Source organism: Epinephelus lanceolatus, chromosome 24 (assembly GCF_041903045.1).
Source record: "Epinephelus lanceolatus isolate andai-2023 chromosome 24, ASM4190304v1, whole genome shotgun sequence".
Taxonomy (NCBI): domain Eukaryota; kingdom Metazoa; phylum Chordata; class Actinopteri; order Perciformes; family Serranidae; genus Epinephelus; species Epinephelus lanceolatus.
This window is the reverse complement of record NC_135757.1, coordinates 5,197,997-5,219,596: the sequence shown is the minus strand read 5'-3', so window position 1 is coordinate 5,219,596 and position 21,600 is coordinate 5,197,997. Positions and strand designations below refer to the sequence as shown.

The window sequence follows — 21,600 nt, the reverse complement described above, 5'->3', positions numbered from 1 at the left end:
CTCATTCACAAGTCAAAAATGTGTTTTATCTGAAAGAAACATGCAATATTCACATCTAAGATCATAGAAAAATAATCAACCAAGTGCAGTGATGTCCTCCAAGATAATATTTGCCACTTTGCAGTAAAAAAAAATTCTGGACGTTTTCTTGTCGACATGATCTTGACTTACTTCTCTGTGCTCCGTGCTGCTCTTTGACCTGACCTGAACGTGTTTTTGTGGTTGTTTTTCAGTTTCAGTTATATATTGGGGGGCATTTTGGGCATTGGTGGAGGAGCATGCCCCCCTCAATGTATATGGTGACTACGGCCCTGTCAGCATGCATAATTAGGCTGCAGTTGTCTGGGTGCACAAAGGTGAAGTGGCTGGTCTTGTCATACAAAGTTTGATGGAGTGTCAACTGGACAATATGGAGATATTTGCATCTTGAAAGCCGGACTACAAATGTGAATAGACAGGGAGAAACACACACAAGCCTGAGACGTGGTAAGATACGATATTCCTCTCTATATGAAGTGACTGATAACAAGATGACTTCGCTAACACCTCTCGCGGACAGCACGCTAGCCGCCCGCTTAGAAACATTACCTGCTGGTAACGGGCTGCAGCCCTCTGATGATGCGCCCTGCACAGAGCCATCCTCCTTTCAAAACGCCGCCTTCATGCGTCTCTCCTCTCAGACATCCTTTTGGATCCATCTCAGTCAGAGGACAACAGCAGGTCTCCAGAAGGCCTTCCCATTGGCTGGAGGTGGAGGGGCTGGCTTTTAACCCTATGGGCCCTAGACCTTTTTGGGGTATTTTTACTGCCTTTACTTCTAAGCTCATATCACAGTCATTATAAAGGCTACATACACATGCTATGTCTTGTTTTTTTCAGGACAATCTGGGCTAACCAGATTTGCCATCATTTCATGTCCTTCTATGTGCCTGTATTTTATATTAATTTTTATATCAATGAAAAAAACAAATCCGTGTTACTAAATTCTTACATTTTTACATGTATCTCAGCATAGCAAGTTGGAAGAAGACATATTCTGCCATATATGAAGAGGGGAGACTCTCTGGAATCTGGCAATATAAGAACCATGATGGTGGGACATTCTGTCACTTCACAGCTGTCCAAAACATGTGGTTTGTGCCAGGCGGAAAATGATTGCCAGTATTTTTTCATTATTGCAAGAAATTCCATTGACTCATTCACAAGTCAAAAATGTGTTTTATCTGAAAGAAACATGCAATATTTACATCTAAGATCATAGAAAAATAGTACTAATATTATTCCTCACTATATGAAGTAACTGATAACAAGATCTGTATAATGGGTTGTAAAGAAATTCGTCAGGTTTTTATTTTGTAGACAATCAATCTGGATTTATAGCGTGATGGGATGACATCCCTGGAAAGCTCTGCTCCTGCGCTTTCATGTGATATGCATGGCATTTCTGTGCGACCCTGCATTCGCGAGTAATCCATCCAAGAGTAATGTGTGTGCAGAGCTGCATGAAAGCTCTGTTACACATAATTTTAGTGTAAATCTATCATTGTTTTTCCTTGTGAAAACATTGGACTACCGACAAGTGCTTGGTCTTGTCGGAAAGCTGCGGTTCCGCTGTTTCACGTTCTATATGATATATAGAAAATCAATAGAGAGGAACAGGTGTGAATTTGGACGCACTTTGCGTCGTTCGGGACCACACTGTTTTTTAGTTTGCCTTAGGGAGGCGCGTACAATGTAAAATGAAGCATGTATTTTTTATTTAAATACCCTCTGGGACCCAAAACTCACCTGTGGATGTAAAAGGCATGTTTTCTCTTCACAAAAATTTTAAAGTTTGTTGCTGGGGTGGCTTTAATGCATCCATATTCTGCACAGACAGACAGCTTGTGTGATGATGCAGTTTGTCAGAAGGATTTGCATTTGGCTTCAGCAGTTAGCTGTTTTCGTGATAACTCTGTGCTGTTTGCTTGTTGCATCAGATCTAATCCCTACTTTTGGTGCAAATATAAAATCAGTTATCTATGATGGAAGGAGGGTCCTACATTTTCCCTCAGTCACTCAGTGTCAGCCCAGTGAAAAATAATTTAGCTCTGGAGATACTCAAGATAAAGAATTAAAAAACACCCGATCCAATCAAACATCTCATGACCTCACAGATTTGTCTCGTGACCTCCCTGAAGGGGTGCCGACTCCTCACTGTGCTACAGTTCACAATGAAAAAGCGCAGGTCATATTAGATTCTTTTAATAGCGCAAATTCAGTTTTTAAAAATCGTTTAAGCTCATTACAGCTGCAGTGATTCCTGATTAGGCCGTGATAAATCTGAATCTTTATTGGACCTAATCAAAAATCTCCTTTTCTATATTTTATAAGCCTGAAATCATTAAACCCTCTTTATTCTCGTTCAGTTATTGTCCCTCGCAGCGAGTCATATAGGAGACATTAAATTCAATGACATGATAAAACCCTTACAGCCACATTAAACATCCACGAGGGAGTATACGTGCATAAATATCATTATTATGGTGTGAGTGAACCTCTTGGATCTTGACATCCTGCGTCTTTAAAGTGTTTTGATATTATACTGTAGATACACAGCATTTTGAGTGAAAGGTGCAGTCTGTCTTGTTGCCCTCCATTCACTGCTCCATCTTTTGAATCTGTTGCGGAGGTCAGTTCGTACTCTGGAGGGTTGCCCGGTCAAATCCAACCAGGTCAAAATCTGGGCCGGAAAACTCACGTTAAGTTTCCTTTTGAGAAAAACACTTCACTGCAGAGTCTGGAGCGTCGTCGCTGCTGCAGCAGAAGATGCCTTGATGTGTTTCCAGCAAACCTTCCCCCCTGTAAATAAACAAAGCCACGCTCCACAGCCTCAACACCATTTTCTCTGTTGATTTAATAACCTTTCCTTTGTCTGAGAAAGTTGACTGAGCAGTGCTGATTTAATATTGTAGCACACAACATTTCCACAGAGTAGGAACTCTGCAGAGTTTCCTGCGTCTGTGCGAAGCAGTGAGAATCATTACATGAAGCCGCATGTTGAACAAAATAACTTTCAGGCAAACTGCAAGCTCGGCAGGTGATTTTATCTCTAACCAGGCTTAGGCGGCTCATTTCATGGAGTTTTTAGTCAAATTATCTTTCAGCACTGGCAGATAATACTGCTGGGTTAGATAACATTTTATGTGATGCATGATGTCGGTATGAAAAATAAGGAATGTAATCTGTGAGGGAGGGGAAGGATTTCACTTTTACCAGGTGGATGTTTTTGAAGCAATCTTGTTGGGAGGATTGATCTGCAGCAGGCTGAAGGAAAACAAGAAAAGATCACAATGCAGTGTAAAAAAAACGCACACACATCTAAATGAGCACAGTACAGCAGATCACAGTTGCCTGTTGTAAAGTGCTTCCACTTGAGCTTCTCTCTCATGCACCGTTCAGCAAATTGATGGCTGGGAGAACAAACCATGTTAGTATCTATTGGTCTTATTATGAAGCAGTCAATAGTCAGGCAGCGCGTGGTTGCAGTCCAGTTACACAGTATGACGAGTGCTTCCTCTACAGCCATGACTTCATACTCAGATGCTAAATTACTTTTAGAAAAATTGGCAATTGATTATATTCAGTAGATACACAGCCGCACACACATCCTGTAATAATGTGCTGCTTTATCCTGCCTTAGACGAAACATTGGTTTTTAATAGTTGAAATAAATGCATGCATAGGCTGCATCAGAGATGGATTCCCGAGGGCAACAATACATCCCAACATTAAACGTATATTACTACTGTAAAGTAGTCTTATAATTATGATAAAGGACCTCATGATTACAATAACAGGCCTCGTAATTTTGATAAAGGACTTCATGGTTGCGATAAAGGAACTCATAATTCCTGGAAAGAACCTTATAATTATGATAAAGGACTTCGTGGTTGCATTAAAGGACCTCATGATTCCAAGGAAGGACCACATAATTACAGGAGAGGACCTCATGATTACAAGAAATGTCCTTATAACTACAATAACCTCAGGACCTCATGATTACATAGAGGTCCTCATGAATACGAGAAAGGACCTCATGATAACGAGAAAGGACCTCATGATTATAGCAAAGTACCTCATTATAACAAGAAAGGACCTAATAATTACAAAAAAAGACTTCATGATTACAGGAAAGGACCTCATAATAACAAGAAAGGACCTTATGATTTCAAGAAAGGACCTCATGATAATGAGAAAGGACCTGATGATTACGGCAAAGTACCTCATGAATACGAGAAAGGACCTCATAATAACAAGAAAGGACTTCATAATTACAAGAAAGGACCTCATGATAATGAGAAAGGACCTGATGATTACGGCAAAGTACCTCATGAATACGAGAAAGGACCTCATAATAACAAGAAAGGACCTCATAATTACAATAAAGGACCTCATGATAACGAGAAAGGACTTCATGATTATAGCAAAGGACCTTATGATTTCAAGAAAGGACCTCATGATAATGAGAAAGGACCTGATGATTACGGCAAAGTACCTCACGATAACAAGAAAGGACCTCATAATTACAAGAAAGGACCTCATGATTACAAGAGAGGACCTCATGATGACAAGAAAGGACCTGATGATTACGGCAAAGTACCTCATGAATACGAGAAAGGACCTCATAATTACAAGAAAGGACCCCATGATTACGAGAAAGGACCTCATGATTACAAGAGAGGACCTCATGATGACAAGAAAGGACCTGATGATTACGGCAAAGTACCTCATGAATACGAGAAAGGACCTCATAATTACAAGAAAGGACCCCATGATTACGAGAAAGGACCTCATAATTACAAGAAAGGACCTCGTAATTACAAGAAAGGACCTCATGATTACAAGAAAGGACCTCATGATGACGAGTAAAGACCTCATAATTACAAGAAAGGACCCCATGATGACGAGAAAGGACCTCATAATTAAAATAAAGGACCTCATGATAACGAGAAAGGACCTCATAATTACAAGAAAGGACCCCATGATTACGAGAAAGGACCTCATAATTACAAAAAAGGACCTCATAATTACAAGGACCTCATAATTACAAAGAGGACCTCATAATTACAAGAAAGGACCCCATGATTACAAGAAAGGACCTCATAATTACAAGAAAGGACCTCATGATGACGAGAAAGGACCTCATGATCACAAGAAAGGACCACATGATGACGAGAAAGGACCTCATAATTAAAATAAAGGACCTCATGATAACGAGAAAGGACCTCATAATTACAAGAAAGGACCTCATGATCACAAGAAAGGACCTCATAATTACAAGAAAGGACCTCATAATTACAAAAAAGTACCTCATAATTACGAGAAAGGACCCCATGATTACGAGAAAGGACCTCATAATTACAATAAAGGACCTCATGATTACGAGAAAGGACCCCATGATCATGAGAAAGGACCTCATGATCACGAGAAAGGACCTCATAATTACAAGAAAGGACCCCATGATGACGAGAAAGGACCTCATAATTAAAATAAAGGACCTCATGATAACGAGAAAGGACCTCATAATTACAAGAAAGGACCTCATGATCATGAGAAAGGACCTCATGATCACAAGAAAGGACCTCATGATCACGAGAAAGGAACTCATGATTACGAGAAAGGACCTCATGATCACGAGAAAGGACCTCATGATCATGAGAAAGGACCTCATAATTACAAGAAAGGACCTCATGATCATGAGAAAGGACCTCATGATCACGAGAAAGGACCTCATGATCACAAGAAAGGACCTCATGATTACGAGAAAGGACCTCATGATCACGAGAAAGGACCTCATGATCACAAGAAAGGACCTCAAGAATATGAGAAAGGACCTCATGATAACGAGAAAGGACCTCATAATTACAAGAAAGGACCTCATGATCACAAGAAAGGACCTCATGATTACGAGAAAGGACCTCATGATCACGAGAAAGGACCTCATGATCACAAGAAAGGACCTCATGATGACGAGAAAGGACCTCATAATTACAAGAAAGGACCCCATGATTACGAGAAAGGACCTCATAATTACAAAAAAGGACCTCATAATTACAAGAAAGGACCTCATGATTACAAGAGAGGACCTCATGATGACAAGAAAGGACCTGATGATTACGGCAAAGTACCTCATGAATACGAGAAAGGACCTCATAATTACAAAAAAGGACCTCATAATTACAAGAAAGGACCTCATAATTACAAGAAAGGACCTCATAATTACAAGAAAGGACCCCATGATTACAAGAAAGGACCTCATAATTACAAGAAAGGACCTCATGATGACGAGAAAGGACCTCATAATTACAAGAAAGGACCCCATGATGACAAGAAAGGACCTCATAATTAAAATAAAGGACCTCATGATAACGAGAAAGGACCTCATAATTACAAGAAAGGACCCCATGATCACAAGAAAGGACCTCATGATGACGAGAAAGGACCTCATAATTACAAGAAAGGACCCCATGATTACGAGAAAGGACCTCATAATTACAAAAAAGGACCTCATAATTACAAGAAAGGACCTCATGATTACAAGAGAGGACCTCATGATGACAAGAAAGGACCTGATGATTACGGCAAAGTACCTCATGAATACGAGAAAGGACCTCATAATTACAAAAAAGGACCTCATAATTACAAGAAAGGACCTCATAATTACAAGAAAGGACCCCATGATTACAAGAAAGGACCTCATAATTACAAGAAAGGACTTCATAATTACAAGAAAGGACCTCATAATTACAAGAAAGGACCCCATGATTACAAGAAAGGACCTCATAATTACAAGAAAGGACCTCATGATGACGAGAAAGGACCTCATAATTACAAGAAAGGACCCCATGATGACGAGAAAGGACCTCATAATTAAAATAAAGGACCTCATGATAACGAGAAAGGACCTCATAATTACAAGAAAGGACCCCATGATGACGAGAAAGGACCTCATGAGTATAAGTCAGGACCTCATGATTGCATAAAGGACCTTACAAATACAAGAAAGGACTTTGTGATTACGAAAAAGGACCTCATAATAAGAAATGACCTCATGATTACAGCAAAGGACCTTATATTACAAGAAAATACCTCAGAATTAAGAGGAAGAACCTCATAATTTAGTTTTAATTAACACTGTAATCATGATTTATTTTTAAAGATGGTACCATAGTATTTAGAGACTCACAAATTTTGTTGGCCAATCAGGAAATCTGATTTTCTCAAGAAATAGAAGAATACATTCCTCAAAATAATTGTTTTTTAAGCAAAAATACCCCAAATTCACTGGTCCCACCTCCTCAAATGTAAATATTTGTTTTTTTCTGAGACATTTTAAAGACCAAATGATAAATCAATTAATTCATTAAAAGTGCTGTATGTTGATATGTAGAAGGACAGTTGATGGTTGAGTCTTATTCCCAAGTCGTCAAATACTGGTTGATGGTTTGATGCAAGTTCACAAGGATCAACACTAAAAGCCACACGCAGTTACAGTAAAATTATTAGCATCGTAAGACAGCTGGTGGTAACAGAAGCATATGGACATACGAGGATATCCAAAATATGGTTTCTCTGGGTCACGTTGTAATTTCTTGCCTGAAGTTTTGAGGATTGCCTGCACCTCATTGGTCAGGACTTGGAGCTCAGTCTGAGAATTTCAGTTTTCTTTTTGTCTTTGTCATTTTTGGCGCAAGGACAACATCTATACTTTGCCACATGGATAATTGTACTTAGCTACAAAACTTTATGGGTGTGTCTGCGCTGTAGCACACTAGCACAATATCTTTTGTGACCTTGAGACGGAGCAGATAGCGCTTGCAAGTGATGTTCAATTCATGGTGCTATCAGCGGCCACAATCCGTTCTTTGTGAGATTTTTTCGACATCTTCCATTGTGCAGTCTCCTAGCAGCTAATACGAGCAAAGTACAGTAGTCACGATGCTAAACTCGAAGTGCATAATGATTTTGTGAGGATGATGAGGAGGAGAAGTTGATTGACCTTTCTGGAAACCCAGCCTTTGACTTTCTCTGACTGGTTAAGACAGCTGAGCCAAGGCTGGCTGAGAAACTTGAGAGGGGATTATTTCTGTTCTGCTGCCAGGCTGTTCATTGAGTCCACAGACGCCTTTGAGGACTCCTTGGAGTGAATTTCAAACCAAAACTGTAGCTTTAAACCAGATGTATTAAACCTTGTCACCAGGGTCTTGACGGTGTTAAAAGATTTGACCTTTCTTCTGCAAATTACCATCAGAAACATTAAAAAAAATCCATCGCAGCTCCTCCTCTCTTATTAAGTGGTCATCGACAACTTTCCCCCGACACTTTGCTGTGTGGCTGATGGAGGATTTACTGTCATAGAAGCAGTGCTGATGCTGCAGCGACACAGATTTATTCCAACGTCCTGCCCGCTGTCACTTTGCTAAGCCGCTCCCACTGACCCATATAGGCGTGTTTCTATCACAAAGCCCGTGGAGCATCAGCGTGTGATTATCAGCTGATGGCACCGGAAGGCTTTATTATACTGAGATCATGTAGTCCATTTTCACATGACGCAGCAGGAGTGTTTCTGTGGCTGTGGATGATGTGCATATGCATTTCTGCACCTTTTGTGTTTTGTTGTGTCAGTGCATGTGTGAAAAGAGGATGGTAGATGGATTGGTTGTGTGTGTGGGCGGCGGAGTCAGTGAACTAAATAAAATGCCTCCTATTCTCTAGCTGAGTGATTTCCATCCTGCAGTGCTGCTAAGTGGCCTAATACGTCGCCTAAGTCCTTATTCCCAGTTATCCTGCAGATCCAGCATAATCCCAGATTACATGCGGGAGATAAGCAATAGATGGATATACAAGATTAGGCTGTTACTGATCAACAACACTCGTAGCTTAGGTAGTGAAACCTGGTGAGCAGCCAAAACACAAACGTAAGCTGCGAGATGATCTCTTTTTTTTTTTCGTGGAATCGGTTGAAAAACTGCAACGTCACCAACATGGATGAGGTTTCAAGTGGAAAATGGGAAAGATAAATTCAACTGTATTTGTGTGAGAGTGCAGTGATACTGAGGCAATAAGGAGAGACTGTGGAGTCGCTCAACAAATTGAGAAAATGAGAATTATGTTTGTCTTTAAAAATATAAATGGATACAGCAAATCGGCTGCAACAAATCAAAATAAATTAAATTCTTTTTTCTTTATTTGGTTCCAGCTTCCAGTGGATAGCTCTAAGTACAGGTGTGAGGTCATCAAATGTGCCTTCTTAGCTGATGTCCTTGCCGACTCCCTTCTGATAACCAAGCTTTTCGTTGTCGGCTGCTGGTAGACGCTGCGCAAACAGTCAGTTCAAAGCCTGCCGAGTTAGCATGAGCTAACACAGCAGCAGCCGTTAAACGGTCCCAACAAACCCACGCCAGCACCAAAACAGCTCAACTTGTGATGATCTGTATGGACTCATACAGGACTAATCCCCCTCAATCATCACTCATGACCAACTCTCAGTGTGTGGCGGTGTATTTTTCTGCAGCGACTGCCATCTGCCTGTGTTTTCTTATTTCTGTGTTAGGTACACTTATGGGCGTGTACCCCCATAGCGCTATTTGGTGCCAGACTGTAAGCAGCAGGCATTCAGGAGACACACAGCACCAGAAAAACTCAAATATAGTGTGTTGAAACACTCTGCTCGTAAGATAAGGAGCTCCCAGACCTTATTGTTTTCTCAATTTAGGGCCATTTTAGGCCACTGTTCTTCTTTGAGTTAGCCGCTAACATCTACTCTTTTAAATCTCCTGCATTGGGTGCATGCATAACGGTTTGTCAAAACCCATGATCCTGTCCTGCTTGCTGTCCCATTTATACAGACATCATTTCGGTGCTGTTACTACCTCCGTTCCTGGCTCAGAGGTGAGACAACTCTGCCCCCCCCATTATGCGATCATACCTTATATAGAGAGCGGCGAGGCAGCATAACTGCACGATATTCCTTGAGTGAATAGTCCTTTTTAGATAGGAATTGTGCAAATTAGCAGGAAAGCCCAATCAGTCTTTTTTCAGCATTGGCAGTATAAAAACAAAATCGGGGAGTGCAGCAAAATGCCGCCTACCTACTTTTGTTTATACAGAATGTGCCTTTTTCAGGGCAATGGGGGGCGTGAGCAAGTAACAAAACATGTAGCTCAGCATGTGACGTAAACAGTGACGTGGGAGGGAAGGCACGGCTGGTCATTCCTTCGGCGATTCTCTCATAAGTCGGCCCGTTCTTCACCGTCCCCGTCATCTGACGGTTAATGGCCTCTTCGTTTGCGAGGACAAGGAGGGCGCGCAATTCCTTGTCTCCCCAGTTGCTCATCTTTACAGTGTCTGTCAGGTTTGTGTTTCCCTCTTGCTACTAGCTGCTCGCTAATTCCTGTTATCAGCTGTTTCCTGTTTATCCACCGCCAGTGGCTCGCACGTGCGGCGTCATCAGCACCTCCTCCCACAAGTCTTCAACAGCCCCTCCCGTTGCAGAAGGCCACCTCGGTCTGTTTAAACTAAAAGGGTTCCACCAATATGTCTACCCTACGAGACGGAAAATTGGGCACCTTGGATCAACTCGTCAATCCGGCTCTGTGTGTCTAAACGCTCGCAGCTTGCCGGCAAAACAGCCCAACATTCGCAGAAAATCTGGCAGTGTAAAAGGGGCTTTTGTTTCGTAGTTCTAATGCAGTCAGTACTCTTAAATGTAGGCCGGGTTGTTACCAGATGGTATCAGATGCGTCACTGCTCTGTACAGGTCCCGCAGTGTTTCCTCTTCACTGTCAATGCAGTGGAACATCTGTACCCCAAAATACTCTAATTGCAGCTTCTTACGTTCAGATATTGGCAGCTTTACACACTCTCCCATGACAGTGAACAAAAACCCTTTGGCGTGAGTACGAAACAAGACATTAGATGACATCATTTTGGGGTTTGGGAGAGACAGACCGACATTTTTCAACATTTTACGACTACATATATATATATACACGCATAGACTGTAAAAGTAATGGACGTAGCTCCCTGTAAGAGACATGTGACCAGGGGAACACAGATATGATCCCAGTTGGGTTGTAACTGTAAAAATATTCACTTTAATACAATAAATAGTGTTAAATAACATCCAGTTTAAACCCAATAAAACTGTGATAGTTTCAGAGTTTGATTCAAACCACTCGAAACATGATTCATGTTTCCATTCTGCCACATCTAAAGCTCCTGGTCGCTGAAGCATCGTCTAACCCGAAGGTCAGAGCCTCGGTTTGTGTCCTCCGCTGAAGAGCTCTCGAGAAAGCCCGACTCCGAGGTCCACATTCAACCAGACTGTGTCACGCACATTTTTATTTTCCTCCAAAGGAATGCTCTCTGCGATAAGAGACCCGAGTTCCCGTCTTATGTAAATCAAGAAAGAGAAAGCTGCAGAAGCAAATAGCTCCTTCATCACCAGCTCTAAAGTGCAAACTGTGTGCTTCAGCGTGTTGGACTGATGCAGCGAGGCCGCCCCCCCCCGTGCCCTAAAGCCTCTTTATAATTGGAGCGCTCTTTGAACTGATGTGCTCCGAGATTGGAGGATGGAGAAACCCTCTGCTCCGCTTGTTTGACTTGCTGATGACGCCGCCTGCAGCAGCGGGCTCTGAATGACCACGGCCCTCATGCGTTTTATAAGCACAACAACAGTTGGGATGAGTTGGCGTTATGAAATACAGAGTTTGGTGCAATCTCGATTTGCATGGCCTCACCTACAGATGACTAGAGCCGAGTAATGAGATGTGCATATGATTTATGTGCGAGCATGACGGGCAGACAGAGACTTTATTCAGTATTATTACGCAGCTTTCTTTTCATTCTGCAGTTACTCGTCTCTTTTACATGGCGTCACCTCCAAAGAATAACATACTCAAACAGTGTCGGAACAAACTCCAACTATTTACTTTTATTTCTTACTCTTAATAGCTTCCCAGCACTATGTTCTTGCCTCCTTATTCTGTTTCCTCTGACCCAAAAACATTGCTTTCTCCAGCTTCCACCATGATGAATGTGAACAGTGTATTTTTCAGAACACTATTTTAGTCTAGCTCACGAAAGAAAAGACCTGATTCGGTCAGCTGGAAGGAAAAACAGTCCACTTTGATTGAGTCTCTTTGGAGCGTGTCCTCTCTTAAACAGCAGTTTTTGTGGAGATTTAAATTTGGCACTGATATGTTGATGTTGACTTTACATGTCTACCTGCAGGGCTTCACAGCTCGTACGCCGGCCACGCGGGGCAGATAGATCCAGAGCTGAGGGCGGCGTTGTCTCCAGACTGCCACATGACGCCCGTTTTCGACGAGCGCTCCTTCCACAGCCCGCTGTACCACAGCCCCACCCACGACCCCCAGGGCTCCCTCTACAGGACCAACACAGGTACTGCAGCAAGTCACTCAGCAAGTTGCTTATCATTGTTATCTCTGCCATGTTGTTGGCTTGATTTGTTTGTGTGTCCGATTTTCGTGAAACCTTGAGGGAATTTCTTCAAATTTGGCACAAACGTCCACTTAGACTCAACGGCGAACTGACTTTGGCCGTCACAGGTCATAACTCAAGAATTCATAGGTTAATTATTAGGGGTGTAAATCGCTGGTTTCATTACGATATGATATCACATTGATTCTTTGAACAATCCATTATTAGCTCGAGCATGTTTACGTTGCATAAATTAGCCTCGCAGACTTTCCACCATTCGTAACTTAACAAATTGAATGTATTATTTACACTTCTTGTGACTCACTGGTGGTTTAAGTCACTGCATCTCCTGATAGAACAGCAAGGTTGAATTTCAGCCTGCATGCACGTTTTCCTTGGAAGGATCCTACCATCATTTTGTGTCTCTTTTAAGGAATTTTGTATTTCTTTGAGGTAATTTTGTGTTGTTTTTTGGTCATTTTGTGTGTGATTGAGGTAATTTTGTGTATCTCTTGGTCTTTTCGTGTCACATTGTCGTAATTTTGGGTTTCTTTTGGGTCATTTTGTGTCTCCTTGTGGTTGTTTTGTGTCTCTTTAAGGTAATTGTGTTTCCTTTTTTGGTCATTTTGTCTCTTTGAGGTCGTTTTGTGTCTTTTTCGGTCATTTTGTGTCTCTTTGAGATAATTTAATGTCTTTTTGGTCATTTTGTGTCTCTTTGTTGTCATTTTGTGTCCCTTTTTTTAATTTAATGTCTTTTTTGGTAATTTAATGTCTTTTTTGGTCATTAAACAATTCTATGAGGTAATTCCATGTCTTTTTTGGTCATTTTAAGTCTCTGAGGTCATTTTGTGTCTCTTTGAGGTCATTTTGTGTCTCAGGTAATTTAATGTCTCTTTGACGTCATTTTAAGTCTCTTTGTTGTCATTTTGTGTCTCTTTTGGTCATTATAAGATTCTTTGAGGTAATTTAATGTCTTTTTGGTCATTTTAAGTCTCTGAGGTTATTTTGTGTCTTTTCGGTCATTTTGTGTCTCCGGTAATTTAATGTCTTTTTGGTCATTTTAAGTCTCTTTGAGGACATTTTGTGTCTCTGAGGTCATTTAATGTCTTTTTGGTCATTTTAGTCTCTTTGAGGACATTTTGTGTCTTTTTGGTCATTTTAAGTCTTTTTGGTCATTTTAAGTCTCTTTGAGGTCATTTTGAGTTTCTTTTCGGTCATTTTGTGTCTATTTTGGTCATTATAAGATTCTTTGAGGTCATTTAATGTCTTTTTGGTCATTTTAAGTCTCTGAGGTTATTTTGTGTCTTTTCGGTCATTTTGTGTCTCTTTGAGGTCATTTTATGTCTCAGGTAATTTAATGTCCTTTTTTTGTCATTTTAAGTCTCTTTGTTGTCATTTAATGTCTTTTGGTCATTTTAAGTCTCTTTGAAGACATTTTGTGTCTCTGAGGTCATTTAATGTCTTTTTTTGTCATTTTAAGTCTCTTTGAGGACATTTTGTGTCTTTTTGGTCATTTTAAGTCTTTTTGGTCATTTTAAGTCTCTTTGAGATCATTTTGTGTCTTTTTGGTCATTTTAAGTCTTTTTGGTCATTTTAAGTCTCTTTGAGGTCATTTTGTGTCTCTGAGGTCATTTAATGTCTTTTTGGTCATTTTAAGTCTTTTTGGTCATTTTAAGTCTCTTTGAGGACATTTTGTGTCTCTTTTAAGTAATTATGTATCTTTATTAGTCGCTGTGTGTCGCTTTGGTGACTCATCATACCAAGAAAAGATCCCTGACTTTTAGAAACACTTTCTGACTGGTTTCCAGCAAAACAGCAAACAAAATCCAAGAACTGTGGATTATTGGAGGCAGCAACAGCATAGACCGCGGAACCGGGGGGGCCAGGGGGGCCATGGCCCGGGTAACTTTTGTACTCTGACATAAAGGGCTGCATTGGGACCCGGCGGGACCCAATGCAAATAGTAATAGTCATTTTGATCCACACTCCACCAGTTGGTGGCGGTAATGGGCCAATTCGCTGTTTGACAGCCGCCATTAAACAGTAGAAGAAGAAGAAAAAGAAGAAGAAGAAGATGTAGCCTAGCCACGGGATGTCAACACAGGAACTTGGTGCACATGCATGGGCGTTTCCACTCCATATTTATTCATAAATGGACAAATATGCCCTGAACCAGCTTTCATACCAATTTGCCGCTTGCTCCACCTGTCTGTCTGTCTGTCTGTCTGTCTGTCTGTCAGCTCCATCTGTCATGAGACAAACATGAAAGAAGACATGCAGTTTATTGTGTTTCACCGGCGACGAGCTGTCATTACGAGCGACTATTACGCACGTCTGCACGCTCTTTATAACTCACTGTGTGAACCTATGTTGCATAATAAAGATTTGCCCCCTCGTAATTTTTAACTGCCCCCTCAGTAACTTCATCCTGGCGCCAGGCTTGCCTTAACCTCAATCACTGCGTGATTATATAAAGGTAGAAAAATAGCCTAAATAAATACAGAGGAGGAGAATAGAATATGAAACAGCCTTTATTTCATTAAAAACTAAATGAAAACAACGAAATAGGAGCGCTATTCCTGACCAGTGCGTCAAAAGACATGCAGACCAGGGAAACAAAACAAACAACCCCATGAATCTCTTTATTAATAGCCTATAAAATGACGTGTTTTCTCCTGCGGGACGGGAGAAGACACAAAATCAATGCATCTCTATTATTGTGCGGGCATAAATTCTCAGAGTTTTGCGGGAGCGGGCGGTAATGGTCAGAAATTCAGCGGTGCGGGCAGGAGCGTGATGAAGAAAACAGTCCCGCGCAGGGCTCTACTCTGACAAACTATTTTATATGAATAAAAGCCTAAGTTGTAGCCTATCTGTGTTTTTACGAGCCAAGTCACCACACACCTTCACTCACTCTCACCAACTGCTGCCGATAAAAAAAAAAACTCCCACTGACTGCTGCATATTGATTTGATATTAGTGTGCCTATCAAGTGCATTGTTTATCAATACGTCATGCATGAGCGTCGCAAGCTAACGGCGGGCACCTGCACTGGCTGCATCTGGGAAAATGAAGAGACAGAAGTTGATATCTGATTTTCTTCAAGTAAACAGAAAAAACAAAATGATCAAATTACTCCAGCTTCCACTGTGGCCTCATCTGTGCATTTATGTGTAAATAGGTTCGGCCTGTTGTGTGTGTGAATGTTAGAGTGAGATCAGAGGGGTTAATCTGAGCAAGCATGTGTTCGTGTTCATGCGTGTACTGTAGATGTGACTGTGTGGCGTCGGAATAAAAAAAGTGCTCCGCAACGTCAGTAATATTGTCTGTTTCAATGCATATGCCCCCCCACCCCCTCCACGTGACTTGAAATTATGGCCCCCCCTTGTTCAGATGCGTTCCGCGGTCCATGAGCAACAGTCAGCACTAATAGTAGTGAAACTGGCATAAATACTAACAGAAGTACTCGTGGTGCAGCAGGAGTTGTGGTGAAAACAGTAATCTTCTAAAACATTACTTGCACAACCTCATTTTACACACGTCAGCGTCCCTCTCGTGTGCCGCAGTCCCCAGGTTGAGGAGCCATGCTCGGTTTCACATGTGCTCAGAAGATTATTTCTGTAAAATCTGTGGCGGAAATCAGGGTTTACAGGCGCAGGAACTGTTGTTATTATCGCTCCCCGAGGTCAGAACTTAATTAGACTGAAACCTTTCATGTACTCTGCTGCCTCTTAATTGAAGCCTTTGCAGAACGATTTAAAGCTGAAAGCTCTGCGGAGTTTGATAGTGGAGGATCTAAGGAGCCATTTTAGGTTCGTTTAGTCAAGATTTAAACAGGTTTGGCCTTTGAGACAGCCGGCTGCTTTTAAAAGCCCGTTTTAAGCACTTATGTAACATGATAGTGTTTTCTCTTTCATGTGACCTTGGATGACTTTGCACTTGATTGCCATAAACAGCCTCCGATCTTGATGCTGCTTTCCTCAACCTCACCAAAACAAAACCTGGATTAGATTCATTTGCAAACGATGCTCTGTCTCTGATGTGTCTGATGTGTCCTCCTTTTGTTTCCTCAGGTATGGAGACCCTCCCGCGGACCACAAGCCACTGCGGCACGCTGCCGTACCAAAGAAGCAGCTACGGGCTGAGCACTGCAGCTCTGTACGTCGACTCCTACAGGGTGCCCGCCGAGCCTGTCTTCTCCCACCGCCACTCTGGACTGGTGGACCGGGTGGCCACGCGCACCCCGTCCATTGAGAGCATCCACAAGGACCCCAGGTACTCACACACACATACAGATGTATGTAGATGTATGGGCGGGCACAGATATGTAAAGATCTCTTCTACCTTTACTACCAAGGAGCAAGAAACAGATTTTGTGTTTGGTTTTGTGTCTCTTTGTAGTCATTATAGGGCTTTTTGTGATTTAGTGTCACTTTATGGTCATTTTGTGTTTCTTTGAGGTTCTTTTGTGTCTCCTTATGGTTGTTTTGTGTCTCCTTTAAGTAATTTTGTATGTCTTTGACGTAATTTTGTGTTTCTTTTGGTCGTTTTGTTTCACTATATAATTGTTTTGTGTCTTTAAAGTAATGTTCACCTTTTTTTAGTCGATTTGTCTCTTTGAGGTAATTTTGTGTCTTATTTTGGTTGTTTTTGTGTCTTATTTTGGTTGTTTTGTGTCTTTTTTTTGTTGTTTTGTGTCTCTCTTAAGTCATTTTGTGTCTCTTTGAGGTCATTTTGTGTCTCTTTTGGTTGTTTTGTGTCTCTCTTAAGTTGTTTTGTGTCTGTCTTAAGTCATTTTCTGTCTCTTTGAGATCATTTTGTGTCTCTTTTTGTTGTTTTGTGTCTGTCTTAAGTCATTTTGTGTCTCCTTTAAGTAATTTTGTATGTCTTTGACATAATTTTGTGTTTCTTTTGGTCGTTTTGTTTCACTATATAGTTGTTTTGTGTCTTTAAAGTAATGTTCATCTTTTTTTAGTCGATTTGTCTCTTTGAGGTAATTTTGTGTTTTATTTTGGTTGTTTTGTGTCTTTTTTTGTTGTTTTGTGTCTCTCTTAAGTCATTTTGTGTCTCTTTTTTGTTGTTTTGTGTCTCTTTTGGTTGTTTTGTGTCTCTCTTAAGTTGTTTTGTGTCTCTTTTTTGTTGTTTTGTGTCTGTCTTAAGTCATTTTGTGTCTCTTTGAGGTCATATTGTGTCTCTTTTTGTTGTTTTGTGTCTCTTAAGTCATTTTGTGTCTCTTTGAGGTCATTTTGTGTCTCTTTTGGTTGTTTTGTGTCTCTCTTAAGTCATTTTGTGTCTCTTTGTTGTTTTGTGTCTCTTTTAGGTCATTTTGTGTCTCTTTTGGTTGTTTTGTGTCTCTCTTAAGTCATTTTGTGTCTCTTTTAAGTCATTTTGTGTCTCTTTTTGTTGTTTTGTGTCTCCCTTAAGTCATTTTGTGTCTCTTTGAGGTCATTTTGTGTCTCTCAAGTCATTTTGTGTCCCTTTCAAGTCATTTTGTGTCTCTTTGAGGTCATTTTGTGTCTCTTTTAAGTCATTTTGTGTCTCTTTGAGGTCATTTTGTGTCTCTTTTAAGTCATTTTGTGTTTCTTTGAGGTCATTTTGTGTCTCTCTTAAGTCATTTTGTGTCTCTTTGAGGTCATTTTGTGTCTATATGGGTTAATTTTGTGTCATTTTGTAGTTGTTTTGTGTCACTTTGTAGTCATTTTGTGTCACTCAGAGGTGATTCTGTGTCTTTTTTATGCGTGTTTTGTTAATTAGTTAATTTTGCGTCTTTTTCTTGGTTGTTTTGTGTCACTTTTTGGTCATTTTGTGTGTCTATGAGTTATTTAGATGTCTTTTTAGGTGGTTTTGTGTCAATTTGTAGTCATTTTGTGTCTGACTTTGTGGTCGTTTTGTGTTTCTATGTGTCTGTTTTATGTCTCTTTGTGGTCATTTTGAGTCTCCTTCTGACACTTTGGGCCACTGACCCTGTTCCTGGTGGACCTGTTTAGTATTCCATTCATTAATATACAGCAGGCCGATTCAGTTGGCCTGCTGGTTTTTAAATCTGGCCTAATTGAATTTGTATTGAGTAGCCCAGATATACAATATGCATGTGTAAAAATAAAGCTCCGTGATTTGACAAACCAAGATATACTTACATACAAAATTCGTACTAAAATCAGTTAATAAAATATTGTGTAGACTGACTTGTGACTTTTCTAATTTAATACTGTATTTTGTTTCAAGCAAGGCGGGCCTGATCACGGAGCTCTGCAGTGGGACCCTGTTACATCCCTGCAGCCCTCTGTTGAGCTGCGATGCTGCTAAATGACACAAAATGGAAAGGAGAGGTAAAGCGACTGCACCTCACTGAAAGTTTTCTGTCTGTTCCCCCTCAGGGAGTTTGCTTGGCGTGACCCGGAGCTGCCGGAGGTCATCCACATGCTGCAGCATCACTTCCCCTCTGTCCAGGCCAACGCTGCCGCCTATTTGCAGCACCTGTGTTACGGTGACAACAGGGTCAAGGTGGAGGTAAGGTGACGGGGGACACGCTGGGCTGCTGTCTGAGTATAAATAACAAGACGGACGTCACAGACATGACTCACTCCTCATGTGGAGGAAGCTGCTGCCACGTTTACAGGCTTCACTCCTCTCTGAAGGCAATTTTAAAATTCATGCAGCTCTGGCAATTTGACAACCACTGACGAAATATGTTTGAAATGAATGCAAACAATAATTAACTGTAATGTTTAAAGACAAGGATCAGACATTAATACAGGCTTTCACTTTTGATTGATTTAATTGCGCATTGCTGCAACTGTTGCCCATTTACATTGCCTCAGATATCTCCTATTGTATCCGCACACTGTCTCTGAGAGTTTATTCTCAGCTAACAGGGTTTGGAATTTTACTTTTCTCGCTGCCAAACTCCGAGCCAAAGCGCCATCTGCTCCAACAAAACTTTAAGTAACGCGGCTGCCAAATGTGCCGGCACTCCGACACGCTGAAACGCCGCTCGCTGTCTCTCTTTGCTCTGCTTCCCGTGCAATAAATAACTCCAGCACAATTGCGGAGCTTCACGCGAGAGCCATTTCAGTGCTGTTTGGTTTGTTTGGTGATGAGCTTTTAATTAGCCTTTGGAGCGGCCTGGAGACACGCCTGCTCATTTTGCCAGAAACAAATGTTTTCAGTGACGGTTTGAACACAGAATCAGAGAGAAACAGGGAGCGTCTGCTGCTCTCCTGAGACGGGTTTATTTCGAGATGACACAGGAAAGTTTTGAACATGCCACAGTGATGCTTGTGATTGTTCCAGCACAGGTTTTATTCCAAAATATTTCAGACAGTCAGTACTGAATGAAAACAGTGCAGAGATTTTCTTTCAAAAGTTAGTTGTATTGATTTAATTCTTGACTTTTTCAGCTTCTATATTCAGTGTATAGTTTGTGTGTCATGACGTTCTTCCACCTCTGTGATCGGTCACTGGTCTGCAGGTGTGTCACCTGGGAGGGATCCAGCACCTGGTGGACCTGCTGGATCACAAGCTGACCGAGGTTCAGAAGAGCGCCTGCGGAGCCCTGAGGAACCTGGTGTACGGCAAGGCCACCGACAACAACAAGGTGGCGCTGAGGAACTGTGGCGGTGTGCCCGCGTTGCTGCGCCTCCTCAGGAAAACAACCGACAATGAAGTTCGTGAGCTGGTCACGGGTACGTCAAGTCAGGTTGAATTAAATGAGCCCTTGGAAGTTTTTAAAAGTTTACAGAAGTCTTTCTCAGCAAAAGGCATTGTGGGTATTCTTGAATGCTTTTTCTTCCTCATCATTTGCCTTGGCAACTTATTTTAGAACATTTTGTATAGTTTACGTCCTTGTTTGCGTGCTAGCAACCCATCAGCTGTTGGTCTGACGACAATATAGCTTCTGGAGGCAACAGTCAATATTTTGGGAGAGATCCAGTGTAGCCAGCGGATATCCAGGCCAAGACTTTCTTATCAGTGTGTTGGTCATTTTGGCTAATTTCTACAAACATATTATCTACATATGAATGCAGATGAATAAAAAAATAAAGCTAAATCATCGTCAGACGATAACCGATAGTTTCCAAGATTGCATTTCCTTGAGAAACGCACCCACAGCTGATTAATTCCCCCACGCCTGTCCACATGAAATGGTGTTGAACTCTCTTGACGAAGGTCCAGAAGGATCGAAAACCAGGCAAATCTTGTCCTGTTGCCTAAAGATTCTTCATACAAATGCAGATATCTGTGTATAGATATTATATTGCTAGCAATCAACCAAGTGAGGATCCATTCGTAAAAACGCTGGTGCCTTAAATTGCCCATAGAAGGCTGGTAAATTCAGGAAATCCAACTTAAAGGGTCGGTATTTTTTCAACCTGGACCCTATTTTCTTATGTCTTTGTGTATAAGTGACTAATAGGAAGAACATTTTTTTTGCCACTGACAGGCTCAGATTATTATTACGAGTGTCTAGCTACATTATGGAAAGGATCCCTACAGAGATAGACCTTTATGTTTAAGAGTAAAATCATTTTTGTTTAACTATGAACAGCCCCAGAATCACAATTGCCACACCCACCAGACTCCATTTAAATAAACAGTAATTTAACCTTCATCAGACACACCTTATTCAAAGTCGACAGAAACAAAATAAAACTGACAAAAACCATCTTGGTTCATCTTTCCTCTGTTCAAACAATCACCAACTCTTGTCAGGTTAAAATAAACCCTTAATTCACCCAGTTAGATGTGAAAATATGCTGGCTGTATACACGCTAAAATCACTGTTTTTTTAAATGGAGTCTGGTGGGTTTGGTGAAAGTGATTTTAGGGCTGTTTCTTGTGAAACACACAGGTCTATCTCTGTCGGGATCATTTACGTAATGTTGTCAGACTCTTATAATAACAACCTGAGCCTGTCAGTGACAAAAACAAACATTTTTGGTAGACGTAAATTGACAGTGCCCAATTGCCCCGATTGGTTACATTGCAGCCTGTTTCGCTGCAGCCATCTGCAGCGCTCTTGCTTAGTAATGGACTAATTTAGGAAGGATATTTTTTGCCATTCAGCACTTAGACACAAAAATATGAGTAAAATAGGGTCCAGGTTGAAAAATA

The 21,600-nt window shown here is 41.1% G+C and overlaps 1 protein-coding gene across 4 annotated transcripts in view; it reads left to right on the top strand.

Annotated features, from left to right (window-relative positions):
- Nucleotides 1-21,600, top strand: part of LOC117250179 (plakophilin-4-like) — an 82,011-nt gene that overhangs the window by 43,133 nt on the left and 17,278 nt on the right. For all 4 annotated transcript variants that reach the window (XM_078166015.1, XM_033616223.2, XM_078166014.1 and 1 more), the window contains exons 8-11: nucleotides 12,277-12,447; nucleotides 16,560-16,761; nucleotides 18,864-18,996; nucleotides 19,958-20,171. In XM_078166015.1, coding sequence (XP_078022141.1) covers nucleotides 12,277-12,447; nucleotides 16,560-16,761; nucleotides 18,864-18,996; nucleotides 19,958-20,171 — 720 coding nt within the window. The remainder of the gene's footprint in view (nucleotides 1-12,276; nucleotides 12,448-16,559; nucleotides 16,762-18,863; nucleotides 18,997-19,957; nucleotides 20,172-21,600) is intronic.